The sequence below is a fragment of the Elgaria multicarinata genome, chromosome 4, assembly GCF_023053635.1.
Source record: "Elgaria multicarinata webbii isolate HBS135686 ecotype San Diego chromosome 4, rElgMul1.1.pri, whole genome shotgun sequence".
Classification (NCBI taxonomy): Eukaryota; Metazoa; Chordata; class Lepidosauria; order Squamata; family Anguidae; genus Elgaria; species Elgaria multicarinata.
In genome coordinates, this window is record NC_086174.1 from 43,241,150 (window position 1) to 43,268,256 (window position 27,107).

At 41.5% G+C, this 27,107-nt stretch overlaps 2 protein-coding genes across 6 annotated transcripts in view; one reads left to right on the forward strand and one right to left on the reverse strand.

Annotated features, from left to right (window-relative positions):
• The window catches only part of BABAM2 (BRISC and BRCA1 A complex member 2), a 167,140-nt gene extending 150,500 nt beyond the window's left edge, over positions 1-16,640 (reverse strand). The window contains exons 1-3 of the mRNA XM_063124170.1: positions 16,594-16,640; positions 13,625-13,777; positions 5,497-5,573 (exon numbers count right to left, since the gene is read on the reverse strand). Coding sequence (XP_062980240.1) covers positions 5,497-5,573; positions 13,625-13,752 — 205 coding nt within the window. The 5' untranslated portion in view covers positions 13,753-13,777; positions 16,594-16,640. The remainder of the gene's footprint in view (positions 1-5,496; positions 5,574-13,624; positions 13,778-16,593) is intronic.
• A 341-nt stretch (positions 16,641-16,981) lies between these two features.
• The window catches only part of RBKS (ribokinase), a 72,285-nt gene continuing 62,159 nt past the window's right edge, over positions 16,982-27,107 (forward strand). For 4 of the 5 annotated variants that reach the window (XM_063124171.1, XM_063124174.1, XM_063124173.1 and 1 more), the window contains exon 1: positions 16,982-17,167. In XM_063124171.1, the coding sequence (XP_062980241.1) occupies positions 17,115-17,167 (53 nt within the window). In that variant the 5' untranslated portion in view covers positions 16,982-17,114. Of the gene's footprint in view, positions 17,168-22,740; positions 22,877-27,107 lie in introns of all 5 variants that reach the window. The other variant, XM_063124172.1, reaches the window with a different exon arrangement.

The following is a 27,107-nucleotide window of genomic DNA, read 5'->3' on the forward strand; positions in this document are numbered from 1 at the left end:
TTTCTATACCGCCCAATAGCCGAAGCTCTCTGGGCGGTTCACAAAAATTAAAACCATGAAAAGCCATGGTTTCCATATTATAAATGGAAAATTAAAGTACATCAACCTTAGCTTCTCTTGTCCATTTTACAGTGCAATCACCATGAAAACATTTACTATGTTTTGTATACTGGTTTTGATCTATAAAGCCTTACATGGCTTGGGACCACAATACCTGACGGAACGCCTCTCCCGACGTGAATATACCCGGTAACTACATTCAACATCTAAGGTCCTCCTCCGGGTGCCTACTCCGAGAGAGGCTCGGAGTGTGGTAACGAGGGACAAGGCCTTTTTGGTGGTGGCCCCCAGACTATGGAATGATCTCCCTGACAAGGCTCGCCTAGCACCAACGCTGCTATCTTTCCAGCACCAGGTTAAGACTTTCCTCTTTGCCCAGGCATATGGCGGCACATCTTAATCACCCCATTTTTAGTTTTTTAACAGTTTTTAATGCTTTATGTGTGTATGTTCTGTGTTTTAGAATTTTAAATTTTGTATACTCGTTTTTATCTTAATTTTAGAATTTCTGTAAACCGCCCAGAGAGCCCTGGCTATGGGAGCGGTATATAAGTGCAATAAATAAATAAATAAATAAAATAAATAAATAAATATAGAAGGAACACTTCTATTGATGCCATAATTCCAGTACTCTTAAATTTATGAGATATATTGTGACTTTCATTCAAATCTTCACGGATCTTTAATCTTTTTATACACCATACATCTCCCAATGCATGGAGTCATGCCACCTATATCTTAGCTGCCCATCCAGACCAATCCTAATGATTTTTTTCAAACAACACAAACATCTTTTGTAATATTAGGAGTCACAAAAAAATGTGACAATTGAACCACAGGACTCTGGACCTATCAGTCAGCAACTGATAGGGCTCAGACCTGTGAGTCTGAGGGCTCAGACCTGTGAGATATTACGCATGCCAAGTCAGAGTTGTCCCCTCATGCCTGAGTGAAAACAGCTGAGGGAAAAGCCAGCAGTAAAAAAGGTTAACAGCTTGGCACCAATAGTCTTCACCCCATATCCCACTTCCTATTTGTTCCATCACCACCCCTACCTTGTGCCACTGTCAGCAGTGAAGGAGCTAACAGCTTAAGTGGTGGTTGGAAAAAAGGAAATTGGGGTGTCAGAGCCCAGCACAACAGAAAGCTAGCAATTTGGTCCCCACTGGACTGCAGCAGCACAACAAGGACAAACAGCTCCACCCCTCCCAATAGCCTCCACCCCATTTCTACCTGCTTATATGAGCACAGGAGTTAATTTCAGGCAGCTCCAGTCACTAACTACAAATAGTATCACCTTATTGTTGATTTTGATTTTTGTGAACCGCCCAGAGAGCTTCAGCTATTGGGCGGTATAGAAATCCAATGCGGTATAGAAATCCAATGAATAAATAAATCATTAATAAGCTATCAGTGGCAGGGGATACATTGGCTTGTAATTACCTGGGATGCATTTTCAGCTATAACGTATCAACCGAATGTTGAAGCCTCTTAGCTACTACAATGAGTACTGCCCCTGTAATACTATAAGCTGCTAGCAGCTTCTGTTGATGACAAAAGATTGGAAGAGCTGGGAAAAAAAGGTGGAGGGGCAAGAGGTATAAGCTATAGGGGTCGTCAACCCATGCAATGGTTGTGCAGCCCAATGGGGAGGGGGGCAAACTGTTAACCCTTGTACTGCTGGTTGCTGGCTTTCTCTCTAAACCCCACCTTCCTCTTTGTTAGCTAGCACTCAGGCTGATAACCCTTCACTGCTACAAGACTATAAGCAGCTTGATCTTCAGGTACAGAGACAGAAGCAGACACCCAGAGATGCTTAATCAACATGAAATGAGGGGGCAACTCTGACTTGGCATGCATAATACCTCGCAGGTCTGAGCACTCAGGCTGTTGACTGATAGGTTCCAGAGCACTGATGTTCAATAGTCTCATGTGCATCCCAATGGGCTCCTGTCCTTCATCACTTGCCACACATGTGCTGGTCCCTTTGCCCGAGACACGTTGTGGTTTGAAAGGGGGCTGGCGTTATAGTTGAAAAAATGATTTCCCAGCTTTTGTGTGCTCAGTTCAACCATAACTCATCCACCACCGTAGGTTTTGCCAGTGACTGTTTTCCATCTTCTGAGCTATCACATTTCATACTATTCAAGAGACAGGACGACCTAGTAATGTGGTCTAACTGGCACAAAGCAAATCCCTGTTTTCAGCCAACCTAGAAATAACTCGCCATTGTCAGACACTAGCCAATTAGAGCTACTTGCAGAACATTTGAACAGGAGAATGTTTAACCAGGGAATGTTTAATTTATATTTACGTGTTAAATTTATAACCCCCTTTCTGCAAGATCACAGGAATAAAATCCTCAAACTAAGAGGCAGTAAGAGGGGCTCCAGATTCACAAGACTAAAACTCAAATACCAAGCAGAGCAATAGCCAATGGAAAGAGGCTAAGCCATCTTCCAGAGTAAACTGGTGTCTGTGGTGGTTTTTTTTTAAAACCACAAATCATTTTGTGTACATGCAGCCCAAGGTTGTCACCCATAGATGCCACACTGAGAGCCAGTGTGGTGTAGTGGCCAAAGTGTTGGACTGGGAGTCAGGAGATCTGGGTTCTAGTCCCCAGTTGGCCGTGGAAACCCACTGGGTGACTTTAGGCCAGTCACAGCCTCTCAACCCAACCTACCTCATAGGGTTGTTGTTGTGAGGATAAAATGGAGAGGAGGAGGATTATGTACGCTGCCTTGGGTTTCTTGGAGGCAAAAAGGCGGGATATAAATGCAACAATAAATAAATAAAATAATAAATATTTCATCAAAGATTGCCAATGCCTGTTAATATGAGGCGTGGCTCATTTTGTATGAACTTTATGATTTATTAAACTTTTTTGGATGAAGGATTGTGTAATGGATAGTCCACTAGTGTGGCACAAGCATATCCAGATCCTATCTTAGAGCTGGAGTTTGGACTAAATGACTGTCATGTCCCTTGTAGACAGATAGGTGACCTACAGATATGCCATAATCCATTATCTGGTTGCCAAGACAGCCTAGTATAAGCAGTATTCTGGAAAATAGCCTTCTTTGGAAAATGATTAGCACATTTGGCCATTTTCCAACATCAAACTATTGTTAACACATGTAGTACAAGATGACATAAAAGCTATATTTGCATCTTTTTGTTTCCTGGTGCTGTTTCTTCCATACGAACAACTGACTTGCACAATTAACAGGTTCAAGGATCTCCATGTAATGTAGCAAATCACATATAGGCAACGGAATGAACTCTAGAAGTGGTAACCCACAAAACCAATTTCTACCACATCACGTAAGATGCCATCTTAACTGCACTGAATTAGATGTTTCCACCACTGATTTAATGGGTTTGGATTGCAGCTTAGGGGGTGATTCACTGACCACTTCCCACTTGCTTTCTCCCACTGACTTCAAAAAGCTTTCTTAATTTATTGTCAGCTTCGGACTGATGCCTGTCTGTCTGAGTGATGCAGCCTTTGATATTTGCCAACAGAATCATTATACAAAAGGACAGGCATTAACTGGTTACGTTGTTATAAGAAAACCTTCACCATTTGAAAAACACTGCCCACAAAAAGCATTCAGAAAGGCTAATATAATGATAAACTCCTGTACTAACATGGTCCTCAATGGGCCAGAGAAAAGGCAGGGTTGTTTCTGGGAGGAAAAGAGAGGAAGTGAGGCATGCAGCAGTCGCATGGATTTCTCTCTCACCCATACCCATGCCACAAACCTCCAGAGACTGAGGGCTGCACAGCAGAGAACAGCATGCAGGTGCAAATCCTCAGTTGCCAGGGCTTGCAGTTAGGGTGAAGGAAGGAACTGAGCCTGCTGTTTTTGCTTCCTTTCAGCCAGTGGCTTTGAAGGCTGCTTCCCCAAGCCCAATTCCTTCCCCTGCCAGCACTTTATAGGATGGAGGACTTGGGCACACATCCTGCAAGGCCAATTCTCTCCCCAACAAAGACATTATTGGGTTTCCTGGGCAGGCAGGAAATCCAGCTCAATAGATTCTCTTGGACTTCAGGAGAGGGGCCATGACTCAGTTGTAGACCATCTCCTTTTAAAAAAACCTCAGCGAAACAGAAGAACCAGCAGGAAGGTAACTGCAAGATCAACTACCCCCAAGCCATTACATACAGAAAATTGGATAATTTCAGCTGCAAATGAGAGTAGCGCTCACAATTTAAAAAGACTACATGGAAGGAGAGAATTGGGGTTGGAGTGTCTTCCTTCCCTCATCTATTCTCCATGGCCCCATTAGGAGTGCTGATGGAGCCCCTCTGCTCAAGCTGGGCATTTCTTGGTCCAGGCAGAGGACTCCAATGGCTGTCCATAAAGCCCAGAAGTGTGAGTTGAGGATGAAGGAGGAAGGTAAACAGAGGAGGGAAAATCCATGAGAATGAACATAGGTACATAGGAAGTTGCCTTATATGAGTCAGACCATTGGTCCATCTAGCCCAGTATTGTCAACACTGACTGGCAATCAGGGTTTCAGGCAGGAGCTTTTCCTGCCCTATCTGGCGATACCAGGGATCGAACCTGGGACCTACTGCATGCAAAGGAGATGGTCTACAACTGAGTCATGGCCCCTCTCCTGAAGTCCAAGAGAATCTATTGAGCCGGAAACACATCGTGGTGATTACAATAATGTACTGTAACTACTAAACAGGACTGACTAATCAATTGGTAAAGGGGCTTATTTTATTTTTCAAAGTGAGCAGGGGTGAGACAAATACATTAGCCTTGTAAATAAGCCCACAAAAGTTACTAGCCTGCTAAAAAAAAATATAGTTTTGCAGGGGCCTTGCAGAGGAGAAAGAGAGAGCTCTATCCCTACAGCACCAAGTACATTGTTGGTGCTATATAAATATTAATAATAATATATTAATACTGCAATAGCCTGCTGCATTTCTGTACTGAGCATGGACAACTAAGTGTGCATCCTCCAACAGGCCACTTGGGCAGTCCTGCATGGAACATGCACTTGCCAGCATTCAATTTTGTGTTACCTATGGCTACAAAGAAAAAAATACAAGGCTGAAATGCATCTCTACAAAATTTATTAAAAGCATTTCTTACCCCATCCTTCAGTTTTACAACTTGCAGGGCAGCTTGCTTTTTTTAAACAAACAATCAGCATATAAACAACACACAATATATATATAATAACACAATATAATAACGAAAGTGAATGATAAAGAGCCACAACAACTAAAACACAGCTAACCAGTTTAAAAACCTCAGATGAATAAAGGCGCCACGCAAGCTTCCCTGGGGAAAGCATTCCACTACTGGGGTAATGCAAGAGAAAAGGCACTTTCCCCAGTCATCAACAGCCTAGCCGCAAAACTCGAGGCATTCAGAAAAGGACTTCAGAAGATGATTTTAAAGAGTGGACACTTACATTTCAGTGTTTCTCCAGCATATGGAATATGCAACTTAAAGCGATCACAGCTGGGCCCAAGAGTCAGAGATGTGCAGCTAGAGTGAAAAGATGCCATTTATAAATAGAGGTACACACAATATCAGATTCTGACAATAATTTACAACACGTTCATCAGATGAAATGACACTAACTGACTGCATTTTAAAGATATTACAGAAAATGAAGAACTTCTTTATTGTCTTCTAGAGAAACACCAAACATAGGAACTAAGCAAAAGTATATTATATTGAAACCCTAAACCCAGACATTGGTTTCAACTACTGTTTACTTGGGCACACATCCTGCAAGGCCAATTCTCTCCCCAACAAAGACATTATTGGGTTTCCTGGGCAGGCAGGAAATCCAGCTCAATAGATTCTCTTGGACTTCAGGAGAGGGGCCATGACTCAGTTGTAGACCATCTCCTTTTAAAAAAACCTCAGCGAAACAGAAGAACCAGCAGGATGGTAACTGCAAGATCAACTACCCTAGAAATAAAAAGATAGTGCTGAACTGGGTTCCTTCCACTTGCGCCTATTAACAACAAAAGTGTTTTGAAACAGCTAGTTGCCTACATTTCCTGATGTGTTCTGAAGTGTGAAGCCAGTGTGGTGTAGTGGCTAAAGTGTCGAACTGGGAGTCAGGAGATCCAGGTTCTAGTCCCCACTTGGTTATGGAAACCCCCTGGGTGACTTTGGGCCAGTCACAGACTCTCAGTCCAACCTACCTCACAGGGATGTTGTTGTGAGGATAACATGGAGAGGGGGAGGATTATGTACGCCGCCTTGAATGAATCTTGGAGGAAAAAAGGCAGAATATAAAAGTAATAAATAAATAAATATAAATAAATAAGTGTCCCTCAGCAATGCTTTTCATCTTTTTGCATTGCATATACCATGACTGGCACATGTGTTCTTCCGGCTCCTATCTCTAGGGAGGCTCAGCACCATCAGGAATCACAAAGAGTTGTGGCTATGGCTTTAGGGGGGAAATTAGCACACAGCATGCTGTGAGCAAGTATGAGAGAGATAGTTTTTCCATCAGTAGCTCTTCCTACCAACTCCCCCAAACTTCTTTTTAAGTTCCAATTTAAAACACTGTATGTTTGATATAAACTGCAAAAATGGGAACTTTAAAAAAGTCTCTCATGCACTGGAGGCAGTTTCTTTTGAGCAGCTCCTAAAAGAAGGTTGAGTTTATAAGGACCTATTAAAACATCAATATGCCATGGCAAAACTCTGCATAATAACAACCTGGAATCCCTTCATCAGCCAGCCAAACACTGACCAAAGCTGGACATAACAGCTGTGTGCAGCAGCCAGCAAATCATGGTCTAATAGATCTGCTCGGTTACTACTAGATACATGCTATCATGAGACACATTCATAGATTGTTTCTGTGACGTCAGAGCAGGGGCATCTGGGGTTGTTCATAGGTTAACCCAAGAACAAGCCATGGTTAACTTGGGTTGTTTAACCCATGAACAACACCAACTGCCCCTGTCCGGACATCAAGGAAGCAGCTTGGGGACGGAACATATCCCCACTATTTTCAGGTTAATTAACTTATGATTTGCTGCCAGATGCCTCCATTATATCGAAATTGTGTCAGTGGCTTGACAAGATATGGGACTTGTTAGGGATGTACAAATCCTACCAACATATGCAATTGGCCAGGAACTCTAGCCAAAACCAAAATACAATTGCTTCCAGATTTCTGTTTATATTATATGGAAAGTCCCCATGCTATAGAAAAACTATATAGACCCCGGGTCAAGCAGCCTCTGCCCTACAACAGAATACTAAGGCTGCAATCCTATGCACTGTTACCTGGGTATTAGCTTTAATGGACACAGTGCGGCTTACTTCCAAGCAAACATGCCCAGGATTCAGTTGCCTCTTTGGCAGGCCACCCTACACCCTTCTTTATCTAACTGCCTTTTATACAATTTAATTCATCATTATGAGTTGCTATTGTCTATTTACACACACACACTCACACCAAAATTACATTTCTAAATACATATGACTTTAGTATCTTGTATGGTAAAATCAACAAAATTTGTTTCCCTGTATGTATTGGAAAACAACTTCAATTGCTTTACAAAAGCAGTTTGGGGATTCTCTGTGAAGAGCTGCCGTTAGGGAAGATCTAAAAATAACTCATGTGCTGCCATCGGTGCCTTTGGCCATGCCCAATCGCTTTGCTTTGTGTTATGCAGTCATCACATGTCCCCAAGATGTAGAGAGGGAAGGGAGATTTGGCTGTGATACAGAATCCAAATCAAGCAGTTAGTAACCCATCAACTGCATGTGAAAGTAACAGCACTAGAAATATCAGGGATCAACCAATTGCCTGTGATTAAATTTCCTCATAGTCTACCGTTAAATAGGACTTCAGATTCAGTTTTGCCCAACATGAACCGGTATTTCTACCGCCCATTCAAAACCATGAATAAAGCCAGCTTTTGCACTTTCTTTCATTATTTTAGCCTCCAGAACTAAGGAATTTCAACATCCATTATAACTGCACATGGTCAGCCATCAATGATGGTTTACTTTAATGTACAATACTTCCATAAGGCTTCAGCAGCAGATTATTACTCCATAGAAATCAGTTTGAATTTATCACTGGACATATGATTCCTATAAACTTTGAAAATAATATGGAATACAAAAGAAATTACTGCTTTTGCAAATACAACCTTTTCTTTTAGCTTGCTACACAATACCTGGGGGAAATGGATAATATAGCTTACATTATAATAAAATAGACATATAATAATAATAGCATCCTTAAAAGCAATGCTAAGTATTTTTCTAGGCTGTTAGATTCCTCTTTTTTTAAAAAAATAATAAAAATTTACTGGTCTAGAAATGAAAGCTGACAGCATTTGCAATTACATTTTCCCAAATTACATCTCTTTGATAAAGCCACACAGGAGAGTTCAAAAACTGCTGTTATCTGAGCAAAAAAATAATAATTAAGAAAGATAGTTGCAAGGAGCTACAAAGGCACCAAGAGAAAGAAAAGGAAAAAAAGTAGTGAGGCACTTGAGTACTTATGCCCAAGATACAAATCCAAAAGATGCAGGTGACATACAAAAACATGTATTTACTATTAAATTTATATCCTCCTTCCCCCCCCCCCCCACCTCTTGCAAGGAACTCAAGGTGACTTATATGGTCCCGCCCCCCTCTCCATTTTAACTTCACAATAATCCTGCAAGATAGGTTAGACTGAGAGTCAGTGAATGGCTAGAGTCACCCAGTGAGCTGTATGGCCGAGTGGGGACTAGAACCCAGATCTCCCGAGTCCCAATCCAACATTCTAAGCACTACACCACACTGATCCTCTCTTTCCCAGAAAATACACTGAAGTCTATCCCACATAGTATTGGGAGCATGTAGCGTGACCTCTTGCTTGCTTTTGCACTACCAAACAGTAGAAGAAGCAGGTCCAGAACTTTGCAGCATTATATGCCATAACTACAACAGTAGTTTTCCCAAGAATAAAGCTTTCCATGGATGTTTGTGGGGTGAAATACTAGCTAACTCTCTTGAAGGTTCTACATTTTTAATACACATCAAACTACTTATGGCAAAAGCTCATTTCCTAAAATCAACATCAGTTAGCACCTAAAAAGCAGTATTTGGAAACATGATCTCACCTCAGCTATTATGCTAAATAATGGCAGAAGTAGTGTCAGTAAGGTGATCAACTAATCTAGGGTTAATCAGGTATTGACCTTGTTTTGGATAAGGTTGCAATCTGCCTGAAAGATTAGGTTTGCAGCTTGTGCATATTCCTGGGGCCAGCATTGCTCCTCGAAGCCCAGGTAGCAGCCATGGCCAGGAACATTTGTGCCCAGGTTTACTGTTTTCTGGAAAAGGTAGACTTGGGGTCTTTCTACACCTTAGGATTATCCCAGGAAAATGGAGGGATCGTCCCTGCCTGCTCCCGGGATCCCCTGTGTGTCATTTGCATGCACAGGGATGAACCCGGGCCGATCCCTGGAAAAAAGGCAGGTATAGAAACGGCCTTCGATAATGTTAACAAATGCCTTGGTCAAATTTAGAATAGGTTACTGCAACAGGCATATATATTTCCTGAAAGGTATTATATTTTAATTTTTTAACCATCTATAAACTGCTCAGAGAATGTTTGTTATTGGGTGGATTGAAAATATAATAAATGAAATCAAAACCTTCAATTGGTACAGAACAAAGAAGCCAGTGTTCTTGACTAGAGCCTGTCTTTCAAACCATAAAACACCCAATATTATTCAGAGGCTCCCAGTTCACTTCCAAGCCTACCTCAAAGTGCTAGTTTCAACCTTTAAATCCATAATCAGTTTGGATAGCCGAAGAATTGCCTCTACCTGCAGGGATTCCACAGATGAGGTTTTACTCTGTGTTCCACTACAATACGAAGTACACTGAGTATACATGAAAGTATCTTTTCAATAGTGGTACATAGGTGTTGGAATTCATTATCTAGGCTCCCTCTTTGCTCATTTTTAGGCACCTGGTCAAGATTCTGCTATTCAGATATTCATTTGACCTGGGTTGTGGACAACTTCGGTGGTTTTTAATCTTACTGTTGCTGCTTTATTTTTTATTTTTTATTTTTTTTATGGATTTGATGGTTAACTGTTTATTGTAATGTTCATGTATTCCATTATGGGTATTGTTAGCCACCTTGAATGCCCTTAAATAGACAGAAAGGTAGGATAAAATATTGAAATAAAATAAGCCGCAGGATAGTTTCTACCCAATTTTATAATTATATGAGCAAATGTTGAAGTTAAGAATGTTCCTATTATGTTGCGTGAGCTGTGCTCCATTATTCTCTACAGCTCAGAAATGTCAGCTGTCAGACTGTTCCCCACTAATGAAGAAATTGGCAGAGAAGCTTGTCAGAGCAATTGAGTTTGACAGTAGTGGCAGCCACTGAAATTTGTTACTCGTGCCTCTCCGGACTTGTGACTGAGGCTAATACAACACTATGTTACACTGAGGTTCACTAGCCACCAACAAGTTCTACTAAGTTGGAGCTACCATTATATATTTGTTGATGGCATCCCGGTCAGGTAGAAGAGTAATGCTGAGGAACACCAAGTCCATCTAGTATTGTCTACTAGCAACTGCTCTCTGGAATTTCAGCCAAGAGTCTTTCCCAGTTCTATCAAGAAATGTCAGAGACTATGGCCGGGTTCAGAAGACACCTTAAACCATGGCTTTAACCACGGTGGTTAAGCCAGAAAGCCAGGCTGTGTTCAGAAGACGCCTTAAACCATGCCTTTAACCATGGTGAATAAAACAAAAAGCCTTATTCACTGTAGTTAAAGCTGTGGTTTAAAGTGTCTTCTGAACACAGCCTGGCTTTCTGGCTTAACCACCATGGTTAAAGCCATGGTTTAAGGTGTCTTCCGAACGCGCCCAGTGTCTCCCAAACTGTGTGATAGGTCTTTAAGACGCCCAGGATTCAACTGTATTATGATGTGGAGTCAGACTTCAACAAATACATTTGGCACACTTGCCACCCCACACTCACTTTCCTCTGGTGACTGTGAAAAGCAGCAAGCCTTCCACCCAACTCTGAAGCTGCAGAGATGGGCCAGATAATATGAGCAGTGACAGCAATCATCGTCAGCTCCCCACCTCCAAAGTTAGGAAGAAGGCTGGGGATTGTTTGGCAGTTGCATGGTCAAGGTGCCCAAAAGCCTTAGTTACGTATTGCCAAACTAGAGACGTGAAGGCCCAGTGGGGAGGGGGGAACACAGAATTATTATTTTTATGTTTTTTCCTGAGGAATGTTTTTATTTTTTCCTGAAGAATTGGACATCTTTGGATTATTAAATATTTTCTTTTGGCATTCTCATTTCTTACTAAAATTTAATACAAAGTACTTCTTTTTTGTTACCCGGCCTTTACTCCTCACAAAATTATTTCTAAAAACCATGCAATAAGAACACCTTTATAAAAAGGCTAGAGATGTAAAACGTCTGGAAATAATGAAGACATGGAGAAAAAGGTTTTTTTAATCCTCTCTGTAAGATTCTCAGCATAGCTAGTTCTTTTATTCCTTATTGAAATTATTGTTCTAAAGAATATTTTACTGATAGACATTTACGCTCAGTTTCCCAACAAGTCAGTAGAGTCAACATTGTGCATTCTTGACAGTAAATGTGCGTTCTTGACAGTTTGGGTTTTGCTCTATAGTGTCCTGTGTTTCTGATATTGTAGCATTCCTTTAATGTAGTTCTAATCTATTCAGACAATAATCACAAACTTACTGGGTTTACTTTAAAAAGTTTTTAAATATTATAATTTTACGAGCAAACTTTAGGAACAGAAAGGCTGTCTTATGTTCCTGTAGTAGCCCTCCCCAACCGGGTGCCTTCCGGATGTTTTGGACTACTGAGCCCAGCATTCCTGACCATTGGCCGTGCTGCCTGAGGGTGAGGGGACCTGAAGTCCAAACTATCTGGAAGGCACCAGGTTGGGGAAGGCTGTCTTAAGACTGGGTGGAGGGAAAGTGTTGGACATGGCAGTCAAAAGGCACCAGGCACCTTCAAGGAGCAGTGGCCAACAACTTCCCCCTCCCACATCCAGTCTTTCCCTCAGCAAAGACTTAGGGTGAGGGAGGCTTTGGATGCCACTTCATGAAGGCACAGGGACTGGGAGCACCTTTGGGCACAGCTCCCAATAGTGCATGCTCCATCTGGCTCTTCCCTTGGGAAATGCTGGGGGAGAGGGGGCAGTGACTACAATTTTTTACTTTACCAGCAAGACAAGCCAGAAATTGTAGATGCACCTGAGAAGTGCACACATCTTGACAGAACTACTTCAAAATGGTGATCTACTTATTCATCACATCATCAGAATAAAGTATCATAACCATCAGCCCTCAAACTGTTCTCTGTCCAACATAGTTTATAATTCATAAGGAAACTGATGAGAATTTTTGTTGCCTATGCATGCATTCTGAATCCCCACCCAATTCACACAAAACAGTAGCATAACAAGACGCTGGGCTTGTTCAGATTACTTGCTAAGCCATGCTTAGGCCGCTAACCCTTTTGCACTAATTGATTAATGAGCGTGTTTAAACTGTGGTTATGTAGCCACCTTGGTTAGGAATGGTTCACACGACACACTATGTCATGGTTCACACAACACGCTAAGCCGTAACATTTAGCTCAGAATGCTCAACCACGGTGGTTTAGCGTGTCGTCTGAACAGGGCCTATGTTTTAACTGGACTGTAAACATCCAAGAACAGAAACTCAATCTTCAGGCTCATTCCCACAACTCTCTGTATCTGGCCATGCGAAGGTTGAGTGGAATCCTTATAGAATCTAGCTACGTAGCAAAGCAGTCATGTGATGGCTCATTCAACGGATCAGCTCATAATCAATGCTTTTCAATGCAGCACACATGTTGATAAGTGAACTAAATAAGTGATAGAGCCAAAAACTGATGTCACACAACAAGAAGGCAAGTTGAAAACCGTGTGCCAATAGGTGAGCTAAGAGAGTGATGCAAGTCATATCGCCCTGAGGTGCAGCAGGTGAAATAGGGTCAACCCACATCACGCCATGTGTAGAGGTTTGAACAAATCAATCCTATTTCTGTGTCTTGTACTAAACACCTCTCCAACATTAGTGCCAGCAGTTAAAGACAAATGAACACATTCATCAATGAGAGAATACTTGCACAATAATTAACTAGCATTCAACAGCGGTCTCTTTAAAGGAAAGAGTTCTATTCTTCTAGCTTTATTTTTGTTTGTCACAATAGAAATAGTCAAATGCATTTTAATCTAAGTAATACAATATCCAGAGAAGGTTAAGAAACCAAAACATGGTACGGCGATGATATAGGCTGACTCCTGAAATCAATCAAGGGCTACTGACGAAAAGGAATTCTATTGAAATTGTTCTACACAATATATTAAACCAAAATCTCTACAGGGTTGTCAAATAAAACAGTAATAACTTCTTTAAATCTCTTCATTTCAGACAAATGAGAAATGTTAAAAGTGCTTACTGACATAGCCAAATCAGCACATGTACATTATTTGAATTCATTGAGGAACCTTACCCAGATTTCAGATCTGTAATCCTTAAACAGTTAGTTGCATCTAATCCTACTTTTCCATTTCTGACCACATTGGAAATCAAAGGAGAAAGAGATGGAGAGATTCTGTTCAAGGCAATTTCAGGGGACATATTAATTTGCAAGTCGTACTCAGCTCTGCAAGAAAAATAATTGAGAGTATATCAAAGAGTAGCTATCCCATGTCAATACATCCTTTCTATTTTAACATGACAACTCAGAGGCCTGACAAATAGACACAGATGTGGCAGAGACAAAGGGAAGAGGACCAAGGAAAGGATGAAGTAAGCAAGGAACTTAAGAGAAAGAATGCATAAAGTAGGGGCCAAGGGAAAGGAAGTGGGAACAAAGCTAGCTGGAAATAAATAATGGAGATTTGGACAAGTATTCATCCGTCTGCTCATCTGTGTCCCATATTTATGTTCATATTACTATATGCATTCCTACCATTTAGTAAGTACCTCACTCATATTCCAGAATAAACCATGTGGCTCGCTCATTTTGTCCACTAATCCGTTCTGACATACAGTGCACCAAAAGGAGCAGAGCCTACCACTTGCTTGATAAATCTCCTAGTTTGGCTGCCTCCCTGGGCTCCAAAAGCAGGGAAGGGTGAGAGTCAAGGTCTTGGCAGGCAACTATACACGGTTAATGGGCTATGTTCAGCTTAGTGTATCACAAGTCGTTCAAACCAGATATCTACTTCAGCACTAGAATTTGGACAGTGCCTTTTTAATTAACCTCACAATGAATTTAGTGATTTTCAACACATTAAAATGGTTCAATCAACTTATTTTTAAGTTTGACCTCAAAAGCATAATTTTATACCCGAAGTTTTAAACAATATATTTAAGTAGTGACAATAACAATAGCTTGTTAAGCCAGAACTGAAATCAGACAAAATTTAACAAGGATGTAGAGCCTGGGTTGAATGAAAAGGTTAGAGATAGTGTAATCAGCACCTTCACACAATCTTTACCAAAGGCCTTGCATATACATTAAACAAAAGCAGATCAAAGATTGACTACAGGAACCCAATATAGGAATTCCCTAGCACACAGTCAGCCAATCTTTTGTGAACCAGCTACCACTCAAGGATATTCTCACAAATACTTTGAAGAAGTCCTGCCCCCCAAAATGTCATGAATATCGCATGGCCAATCTAATCAAATGCCACCAAAAGGACAGGATAACTTGTTTACAATACCCCTATCAATACCCAGGTATAGCGTACAAGCTCATGAAGACATACAATGTCGGATACATATACAAAGTAAAATCTGAAACTGTCTTCAAAGGTGATATAATGCAAGTGTGCCTGAAATTATAAGCCTGCTGAGGAAGATTGCTAGATGGACAATCCACATCAAGAATGTGATGTGAAATTGGTGGTAACTGACAGATATATATTTAAGAGTATGTGACATCCCATCCTCTAGAAAGGGAACACCAAGAGGCACAACCTCTAAAGTCAGAGTGGGCAAACTGTGGCCAATGAGATGTTTTGGCCTACAAGTTCCATGATCACACACCATTGGCTATACTGGTTAGAGATGATGTAATTTATAGGCCAAAACATCCAGAGAGCCAGAGGTTGCCCACCACCGCTCGCAAGAAACCCAACTTCTACCAGCTGCTTTTCACCAATAGGATAGCATATGACCAACTGTATCTCCAACTCCAAACATTCTCGTCATATGAAGTAGGCTTATGCCAAGTCAGACCACTGATCCATCTAGCCTGATATTGTTAACTCTGACTGGTAGAGGCTCTCAAAGATTCCATCTTAATTTAAATGGTGGTAGCAGCTTAAGGTGGGGGTAAGCCTCCTGTGCCTTTCACATTTATATGATTGGCTAAAATTCAATATGCACAGCTTTCCACAGCAATGAGATGGAGGTTCCATCAATGTCACACAACAAAACGTCTTCTCATGCAATTGTTTTTCTCTTTCATTTTCCCCTCTGAATCCTCCCGCAACATCTTCAAATCTGCTCTAGAAGGTCCCCCCACATCCAGTCAGAGCAGATTTTGGGAGCATGGGGGAGGGAGAATCCATTCTGCCAACAGTGTCTATCCTATTGGTAGATGAACATAATTGGATTTCACCCCACCCCCAAAATTGTATCCTATATTTATTAACCAGTAGTACCTGTATGCCACTTAATAAAATATCTAAAAGGTTTACTTGTATATTAATCTATATGGCAGACTAGGAATATTATCTCTCTATTGCAAATGGAAGGCTGTAGCCAACACAATTTAAAGAGCCTCCCAACAAACTGATGAAAAATGGCATTCCTGGTCTTACCTGCTACATTTCTCCTGTTAGATTTTTGCCTATATCAACTATTGATATAGAGTCACATGAAATCCATGATAATAACAGCATCAGCTGCAAATTGTGAGGGTTTGCCTGTATCAATGAGCTACCGTAAGGCCCAGTAGTGAGGGAAAGGCAGGATATAAATAAATATTATAATAATAACTATTAGAGGCATCCGAATTTATTTCCATTGGGTTGCAGCCAATGGGTGGACTCTAATGTTAGTCTAACTTGTCCCATTGATTTCAATGGGTCTACTCTAAACGGAACTAATGTTGGATACAATCCATTATTTACAGCACCTGCAATTAAGCACAAATAAAAATAGCTTAAGCCATGGGAGTGGGGGGGATGGGTGAAGGAAGGATAACCCACCCCATTAAAAAACAACTCCCCATGGGATACCCAGGCTTGAAGGAATGCCCTATACCGACCCATCACTGCCAAACCAGTCCTTATACTTTATTCTGCACCCCCAGCCACCCCAGAAAGAAGCATGGGAAGAAACCCCCACACATCCCTCCTCCACCACCAGCCCCGTCTGAAGGGGCACAGGGTCATCGGGTCTCTCTCAGCCACTACAGCTGTGGCTACTTGCAGAGAGCACGGCGAGGAAGTACAAACAAACCTTAAAAAGCGGCACCGACCACTCGCCTTACCCACGCACCTAGAGCGCCTGCGCGGACCCTCCCACTCCAGCCTGTACGCTGCGTGCGCGCCCGCGAGCATCCTCAAGATAGCCGAGCGCGCTCCCGGGCTCTCCTCGAAAGCCGAGGGAATAAGTAAAACATCGGGGCATCCGTAAGAGATAGAGGTGTCTACTGCGCGCCTGAATAATAAATAATAGTGATAATAAAAAGCATCATGCTTCGGAGAAAGGATATAAGGAGATATTCTTATGATAATCGGCCGTTCCCTTGGGGGAAAGATGGGCGCGCTTTGAAGTGGGAAAAATGTGAAGTAGCACTCAGGCGCTTCAAAGGGCGAATGCGTCAGGTAGGTCAAGGACCCCGCAGGCAAAGCGGTTTGTGGGGAAAGTTGCAAAGAGCAGTCAGGGAGCTGTTGCTGAGGGCAGGTAGAGCTGGGGCGGGTTAAAGGTCATAGTGTAGCGAAAGGGGCCTCTTGCTGCTGCTAAATCTTGTTTCCGACATGGCAGTTACTGAGGTCGTGGTGGTGGGATCCTGCATGACTGATCTGGTGAGGTTAGTATTGCAAATGGGATCCTGTCTGCTCTCAGGGTGGTTCAAAATCTATGACATTTAAGAAAAAAATAAATCATTTTTTTAAAAAAAAAATTTAATCTGATCTTTAATGTTTAAATCGATTTTTAAAATGTAAATGCCAACTTCCTCTTAAAGAAAAACTAGGTTAATATCAAATCACCTGAATAATGGCATGTTAGCTCTACTGTCAATCTCTAAAATGAATCAGTGACCCTTCTGTTAAAGGCAAGGATTTTAAATTTGATTGAAGAACCGATTTGGTCATTTCTCAAATATGATTATTTTTTAATTGAGATTTGTTTCCAAGTATGTTTAGGATGCACACTTACTTGGAAGTATATGAACTCAGTAAGACTTATTTCTCAGTAAATATGCATGGGAGTGGGCTGCATAGGTACACACACACGGGTTCATACTTTTAAATTGAAAATAAATACAATCTTTTTGTTTTGTAATTGCAGTCACCTCTCTGCAAGAGGTGGGTGGGGGAGTTTCTCCCTTTTACTGTGGCAATTGTGAATGCAAAAAGTGGTTAAAAGCATATTAAGGGGGAATTATCTGTGTTGGGGCCTTTTTGTGCATCATAAGCAAACTTTCATTTGCACATATTAGAGCTTCATGTAACTCTTGTGAGGCAGGAAATATTAGAAGTTAAAAATTCACACATTCTTATAGACAGAAGTGGCCTAATGGAATGGTGTCACGTAAGGATTTCACCTTTCCAATTCTCTGAAGTGAGTGTGATAGCATTACTTAGTTGCTATGATGATGATTCCTACTACTACTTACATATCTATACCACCCCATAGCTGAAGGTCTCTGGGCGATTTACATATTATTAACAGCCCTGAAGAGACCTGATCCTCAGTTATTCGATGTAAATAGAGTGACCATTTCCAAAACATAAGACTAATGTACCTAATCTGTTTAAATGAATTATTAATTTAGTTTCCATTAACATGCACAATCTTTCGATGCATTCTGCGTTAAATACTCATGCAAGAAGGATGAGGTACTTTATGCACTACGTTCCATGTTATGTTGCTGCATGTGGTGCATTGCCCAGTGTCACTCACAACATTCATAAAATGTAACAAATCCATTAATAAAGTACACTTTAAACAAAGTCAACAAAAACAGCCAAGAGCAGCCATCTGATGGTGCCTTTGCACCAACAGCCATAGTCTTGCATTATCCTGACCATTTTCCTAGTTTGCTAACCAACATAGCATGTTACAGAAGTGATGGATGGCTTATTCGTCTTGCTAGTCAATTCCAAGCTTCCTACCCTAGGGAAACCCTTCTATCATTTGATCATCTCTTGAGGTCTGCTACAAAATACCTTCAGAAGATTCTGGGGGCATGGTTTAGGACAGGGATAGGCAAACGTTTTTGGTCACTGACACATTGGCAATTTGTGAAACTATCCTGGGCATCACCACAACATGGCTGCCATGGGAAGCATGGAAAAGGACAAATAACCTGCACAAAGTCTGAGCAGAAGGCAGTGGTGGGCTCTGAGCCCAACATACTAAATAAGTCTTTTGAACACATAGTTTCCAGAACCAGCAGAAAGCTATGTCACAGCAAGCCCAGCTGCTGGCAAGAAAATGTTTGATTTTTTTTTTAAATGGGAAGGGGAGGGTACCTTAGGATGTGCCAAGAAAGATGCCCCATGGGCACATCGATGCCCAGAAGTACCATGTTACCCTTTTAAAAGCCCTTCAGGTGGCTTACAAAACTAAAATTGCATAGAACTTTGATCTTTGCTGCTTACTTAGACTGCCAACAGCAAAGGTTGGAGCCAAATGGCAGTTGGTCCTAGGCTGGCCAATGGAAGAGGCACTGCTATTTTTCATCTCCCTCTGATCATTTCAACTGGGTTTCCAAAAAGGTTCCATCTTGTCTCTTCCTTCTGTTCAACTTGTTTTAACAGCTACAAGCCTCCCCCTTCGTCTTCCAGCATCCAGCATTCTTGTGGGAAGAGACTTCACCTGGGGTGGGTCAGTTTGGCACTGAATCATAGAATCATAGAATAGCAGAGTTGGAAGGGGCCTACAAGGCCATCGAGTCCAACCCCCTGCTCAATGCAGGAATCCACCCTAAAGCATCCCTGACAGATGCTTGTCCAGCTGCCTCTTGAAGGCCTCTAGTGTGGGAGAGCCCACAACCTCCCTAGGTAACTGATTCCATTGTCGTACTGCTCTAACAGTCAGGAAGTTTTTCCTGATGTCCAGCTGGAATCTGGCTTCCTTTAACTTGAGCCCGTTATTCCGTGTCCTGCACTCTGGGAGGATCGAGAAGAGATCCTGGCCCTCCTCTGTGTGACAACCTTTTAAGTATTTGAAGAGAGCTATCATGTCTCGCCTCAATCTTCTCTTCACCAGGCTAAACATGCCCAGTTATCTTCTCAACAAGATGCCTATGAAAAAATTCAGATGACTCCCAGAGTTCTTAGGAACACAGTTTCAAAACCTCTAATTTGAGGAAATATTTTGGTCAGGTTATGTAATATTAATGTATAATAACTGACATGTCTTGTGTTTTACTCTGGTAGCTTTTATATTCTTTATTTAGATAAATAATAAATATTTAGATTTATAGGGCAAAAAAACCAAAGTGTGTCATCTCTTAGAAAACAGAAAATTAAAACCCTTTTGTATACACACTGACTTTAGTGCAACACAAAGAATTGGCAGATTTCCTGTCTTTTTAGTGCTACAGAGACTTGCTTAAGATTTGAATCTGAAAGATTTTTTAAAAATACTTGCAGCACAATCCTATGCATGTCTACTTGCTTATGTCTCAGGTAAGTTCAGGTAGCCTTACAGAGTAATCATGTACTCTGCTGAACAGACTCATCCACAGCATCCTTGGAAACTCTGCCAGCACTTGCTAATCAGGGAGTGTGCCAATATTCTGCTCACACACATAGGGAGGCAATGAACTCATAATGATGAGGTCACGTCCTTCCTAGCATATGTCCCTGCATGACCACATGTACAATTATGCCACAGCACCCTCCATCCCAGTGGTACAGCCAGCTATGATTTTAGTACTGCTACACAGACAGGGGCTTGAATCTTTTATGCTGCCCACAACAACTATTTTGGAGCACAATACACAATGGGGAGGAAGGAGAGCCAATGCAACACAGCACCCTCATGGGCAGGAGTATCGCAGGAGTTCTGCCAGCATATCTGCCATGCCGGCGGTGTATCTCAGGTTCTGTAGGCATAGCAGGGCCTACGCCAAACTCCATAGCCCTCCGCTGGTAGTTCTACTGTACAGGATTGCACCCTGAGGCACACTAAAAATAATTGCAATTAAAATGGAAAATAATAATAGATGAAATAAAATGCAGAGAGCTGCACTGGAATAATACTTCTAATTTATCTGACAGTAAGAGAAGCCTGAAACTGAGCATGAATCACTCCTGTTGTGGACAAACAGTATTTGTAATCTTACCCTCTCCTGAGTATTCTTTTCCTTTGGCTTACTATTTTTACCTCCCAGAGATAGGAGCAATATCCTGATTTTTAGTCCCATGCTGTACTCATTTCTGTGAATAATTATTGTATTAAACTGACTAGCTGAGGTAACAATTAAAAGCATATGCCTCGGATCTGAAAAAAGAAAAAGGCAGCCTCAACCCAACGAACGTGTCATTATTCTGACACCAGATCAGAATAATGATAAATCCATGCAAGTGATTAACAATGCAATCCCCAGCCTATATATGCCTGCTCAAAAGTCAGTCCCAGTGACTTCAATAGGGCTTACTCTCCCAGGTAAGTGAATATCTCAACACACTGATATTGGACTTGGTGGGATTACTTATGAGTAAACTTGTTCAGGATTATGCTGTAAATTTTAACTCCAAGCTTACTTCAAATCTCTGCCATATTGTTTCATCCTGTTGGAAGAGGTGAGTGGCTGAGGCAATGTTGTTCAGTGTTTTCCTTGCTAATAAGCTAGCTAGCAACAGTGCTTAAAAATATAACAGTCATCATTCTCTGGAAGTTAGGCTTAACAAAAACCTTGCTCAAGGAGACATGTATTTGTGCAAACTTTGAACTACACATAGGTGATGTATATGATCCTGTATCTCAGATTAATTCTGATTCTCAGAGTCTGAATGATTCTTTCTTTCTTAGATCTGCTTGTATACTGTCTGAATTCAGATTCCCAAGCTGAATATGAATGTTGTAGAACAAATGAGCAGATGTGATATATTGGATAGATTGTCAGATTTACGGCCAAAGTAGACGTGATGTTTGTCACGTGTTTTGGATTTGCATGCCTTTTTTCTTTTTAAAACCAAATTGGTGTGGTGTGTGAGCCAGATTAGGACCGTGGCAAAGGGAGAGGAGGGCTTTAACACTTTGCCCCATGACAGTCAGCATTGGAATCAGAGCTATAGGCCTCTCTCTGATTGCTATATGCAATGGGAGTTTTCCTTCCATTGTGAATAGCAAGTGTGCCGCAGTGTGCCCCCTATGCTGCAGTACTGATGCAGCTTGCCCGTATGCCCACTACTTTTTTTTTTTAAAAAAAAAATAGACATGCAAGGCCGAACTATATTATAAATGTTACAACTAGTTCGGTCCCTAGACTGATTCATCCATGCACATCACTGGCTAGAACTGGAAGAATTGCTATCTTTTACCTTCATCAAGATATATTTCCAATGGAGACTAAAATGCAGAGCTAATTGTTTCCACTACATGAATCTCAACCTTGCTCTCAAATCTGAGCAAGCAGTTGTCTTTCACTCTATTTCCTTTTGCGCCTCCTCTTTTGATGTACACCCATAAACTAGTATCGTTTAAAACATCCTTTCTTTGGTCTCATTATTTCTCTGTTTCCAGTTACTGTAAGTTGTTTCCATTCCCTTCACAGATTTCAAAGAGAATGCTTTATAGATCTGTATCTCCTCAGGTTTGAAAATTGCTTTGGGATCCTTGAGGAGAAGAGGATCTTCTTAACTGCCCAGTCTTTATCTCTACCTACATTCCTCCACTCCCCACAATCTGCCTAGACTTCTCCGCCTTCCCTTTGTCTTCCTTGCCTCCTCCAGAATGACGTGCCTTCTTTCATGTTACCTAATGTGCCTGGAGCCACCTTCCAGCTCCTGATCTCCAGCCAGCCTTAAACAAGTCTATAAACATACAGTGAAACATTTGAGTGATCATTCCGTTTGATTATTAATTAGCCTGTAATTAAATCTGTTTACCCACGATACAGCAAAAATGTTGTGAGGAACTTATGCGTGCACTCAGCTAAGAGACATAAACATATGAAAGATTTTTCAGAATATCTGGAATTACTGGTTGAAGATCTGATTTATGTTTTCAAAATGGCTTGTAGCCAGAGATTATATTTCTTGTAGTAATTTGGCATGTGTGGCTATATTTATCTCAGATATGCAAATATCCAGATATGTGGCACCCTGGAACATTGAAAGTATTATCCAAGATGTGTCAGAATTCTCACAGTTTATTGTATTGTCTTCCTCCCTCCCTCCCTCTCTCTCATGAATCTGATTGCAGAGCAAATCCCAAAGATGTGATTCTATATCATATGTCCTCTGCACAGTGTTTTTCTCTGGTAGCTGTCAAATGTGAATATAATCACCTGCCCTAGCCACAATTTGGAAATGGATGGACAATGGGCATCAAAGATATTGTAAGTTATTAAAATAATATGAAATTATGTAATGGTTTAATAATCATGTTTTCAAAAATGACACGTGAAAAGCCAGACACCAGTTGCTCAGAGTGTTAGTGAGGGCAGTAAGTCAGGCACTTTCCTACTGGCTCTGTGTCTGCAGTCTTACATAGTAAAGTACAATCAGCGATGGAATGCTACTGGTTGGGGAAAAGAAAATCAAATATATACATACACACATGTATGTATATGTATATGAATGGAGAGCTACAAGCAGCACATTGCTTGTACAGCAGCATGTGAGTAACAACAGTGTATCTGAGCACTAGGAACTTCTAAGTTGCCCTTTTAAAGTTTAATAACCATATTTTAATTTTCTCTAATGCTTGTCCAAGGTATGTGTGAGTATTGCAAGGATGCAGTTGAGTTGGCTAGTGCAGAACATCCATCACTCAATTTGATAGCCCCAGGGAGAGATTTCATCTCTGATGAATGTAATGTGCCAAGGGTTAAAAGATGGCTTCTCTGCCAAAGGGTGGCTACAAGTGGCTACATGCCAGATTTGCATTCCTTAATGGTGGACATCATGTCCTAGAAGACAAAGGGAAAAACGTTCGACCAACGGAGCATCGAATGTAACCTATGACTCATTGAGATTGTGCACCTTAACTTGAAAATTGAATGTAACTTAACTTGCTAATCCAGAACTGACCAATAGAAAGGTTAGAAAGAGACTAACACCCTCTTGTAGTCAGGGCCTATGTATACTGTGAGATTCCTTTGTTCAGTGCGCCTCCATTTTATGGAACCGGAGAGTGCCCCCATACTGCAGTATTGGAAGTAAATGGATTAAGTATATTCTTCAGCCTCGTGTGTTTGATTGGCTATTAACGCACCGGGGTAACAGGCCTTTAAATCCCTGGTTGAGGGACAACAAATTCATTGTGCTTCATAGCCAGATACTTTGATATCCTGCCTTTCTTCTCAATGGCATACATGGTTTGCGTCCCCACCACACACATTTTATCTTCACAACAACCCTCTAGGGCAGCGGTTCTCAACCAGTGGGTCGGGACCCCTTTGGGGGTCGAACGACCCTTTCACAGGGGTCGCCTAAGACCATTGGAAAACACATATTTCCGATGGTCTTAGGAAACTGTATTGACTGAACTATGTCATGTATCATCTTTTGTATTATTAAAGCTATTGTTATGTATTATTTTCATTAGCAAACCATCCCATGACAATGGATCGTGTAGAGAAAAACGAAAATAATTTTATGGTTGGGGGTCACCACAACATGAGGAACTGTATTAAAGGGTCGCGGCATTAGGAAGGTTGAGAACCACTGCTCTAGGGAGATTAGGATGAGAGAGTGTGAGACTGCCCCAAGGTCACCTCAGGAGCCTCATGGATATGTGAGGATTTGTACTGTTTTCAGTGTTCCCTGTCTAAACCAAACCACTATGCCACGGTGGTTGTGTGGTTTACTAGACTGGAGCAGGGCCCTGAAGTTCAGTAGCAGAATCTGTAATAGTCAGACTCCTGGTAGAACGTTGCGTGCCATTGTGCTGTGATGAAAGCCCCAGGTTCTCCCCATTGAAACATCCTTGGCGTGTGGCAGGAATATGAAAGGTGTAGCAAGGGGCCAAATGGGGAGCTAAGAAAGAGGCAATAATTGTACAGGCTGGGTGTGGGATAGTGGCTCTTCAGCAGAAACATGTGTACTGAGGGAGAGCAGGGCCGTTTCATCAGCCCTGCTGAAAGACTTCCCTGATCAAGGCTCCTCCTCCTCCCTCAACTGTCACCGCCAGAAGCCATTGCAGCAGACTTGTAGTTGAGGGAGATGAGAGGGGAGGCCCCGTTGAAAGAATTACTTCTCCCCCCTTCCCTCCCCATTCCTTTTGTCCTTGTGTGTCATGTCTTTTTAGACTCTTAAGCTTGCAGATCGGGACCGTTTTGTTTAATTGATTGTATATCAGCTGTTCTGAGAGACTTTTTGGCTGAGCAGTGTCATAAAAATGCTAGAAAGAAAGAAGAGATTGGCCAGTCTTGAGAAAGCAATTCTGAGATTTTGTTGATCTTGCAGCTAGAAAAAGAATGCAAGAATGTGGGAGCCTTTCAAGTCCTACAATGCCCCCTAAGCAAGTATGAATTACCGGTGTGTGTGTGTGTGTGTGTGTAAGTAAGTAAATCACTATAAATATTCATTATATTTGAAGGTTGATTTATCCCAGCTGTCATTTCACTCGACACAGTCTTCCCTGTTTTCCCGAGAGGTGAGGTTGCTGTTTGTAGCACTAGCTATTTCCATGGCAGTAGACTGTGATGCCATCAGTGGAAGATTGAGGCATTCCACTGAGTATGGGCAATTAAAAATTATGGATTGTGAGATAAGGGTTGCGTTTACCAAGCTCCTCAGCATTATAGGCCACATGGGGCTCGGAAAACATTGCTTAATTCATAAGGGACATGGTGTGGGTAATGGAATAAATGAATTGCTGTTGTTTGATCCTAGCAGGGAAAGCAGTTACGTTTAAAAGAAAATACAATCCACCACTCAAAATCGTCTTCTGTATTTGGGTGGAAAGAACAAATATAAGTCACAGCATAATAACTACCACTGATGTACTGAATTTCCCAGAGTTATTTCTGTTGCCATGCAGCAGTTTGGAGCATTACAATTCACCTTTCACAGGAATGCTGCTTTTCCCCCTTTAACTGAGTCCAGAGAAACATGCAGTGAAATAATCCGCTTTATCTCTTAAAAATAATAATCATGGAGAACATTACAACAGTCTGTGCAGAGCAATACTATGTATGTTTACTCAGAAGTAAGTCACATTGTGTTCACTGGATCTTACTCCCAGGTAGGTTTGCCTAGGATTATGGGCTTGACCTTCCTTTTCATACTGTTCGCTATCTAGAAGTAATCTTTTGATATTAGGCACTATGATTGCAAAAAGATGTTGGATTAACTAGTTTTTGGATTCCAGGCCTGATCATAGAGGCCTCCTTTTGATATCTAACCAATTTCTTTAAATCATATAGTTTGTGACTGCTGCTACAGATGCAACCCATGGAACGGGTCAGCTAAAGGTTGTTTTTAAGCAACTGAGATGTTATTTTAGGGGGATAATACAGTCACAATCAATTTGGGGTGCAAGTTTGGAAGCAAATCTTTTTGCAAGAGTATCCCTGAACCTTTTCACAAAATGTGCAAGGTCTTATTCAAGGGATTAACCTTATCACGGTGCATAGTTTGGAGCTGCATCTGCTTCCTGAGGGTACCCTTAGATGTTCAAAAAGAAGTTCAGTCCTGTATTCATGCTCTGTGCTGTTAAACACTTTCTCTACCATATCTAGAAACGAATTAGTAACTTCTGCAGAAAATACATGGACTGTTGTCTGACCACGTAAGATGATTTTTCTGTTGGGCCAGCCTTGTAAATAAGTGCACAAAAGTTACTAACCTGCAAACATTTTTACTGGCCTTAGATACTATGACCAGCCATTTCCATGCTGCCCATGGAAGAAGAGAAGCCCCCTGATCCATAGCCAGGGAAGCATTGAAACACAGGCTACTATCTTCTTTGCAGGCTAGGAAAAAAACCAGACGTATACCAAGATAACTGAAAAGGGAGTATTTCATCCTTCCTCTGCCAGCCCACTCACTTGCCTGCATGGAGTTCCTGGTAGCCTATGGCCTACATACACAGTAGAATTAGATTTTAGAATGGACTGGTCAACTTCAGTTTGCAAGTGGGGAATCACATTTTTAAAGCTCTGCATTAAAAAAAATCCACAAAAACTCCCAAGTAGAAAACTAACAGCAATGAGAAGATTGGTTTGGAAACTTGCTTTTGGATGCACTGATTTATTGGGGGTGGGCAGGGAGTTGCACATTCTTTTTCTGTGTGGGGGTGAAGAACCCTTCAGAAATGACATTTCCCACCTGCAGTCTGAAGTAGAACAGTCCATGCTACTACTTCAGAACTCTTGCCACCATTTTCTGCAAGCATGTTTAGACCAGGCCTTAGATGGGCCCTAGGAGGTTCTATGAGAAGAAATGTGTGACATCACCTCAGGCCAGTTCAGACATTATGGTAAGCAGGAATTCTAAAGAATTATATCCAGAATGAGCAGCACACACCAACACGTGTGCTTTTCACGGTAAGTGAAATGTGCATTCACCTTGATGTACAAATTGGCATCTGCCTTCAGTGATAGGTTCAATGCTCCTTGGTGG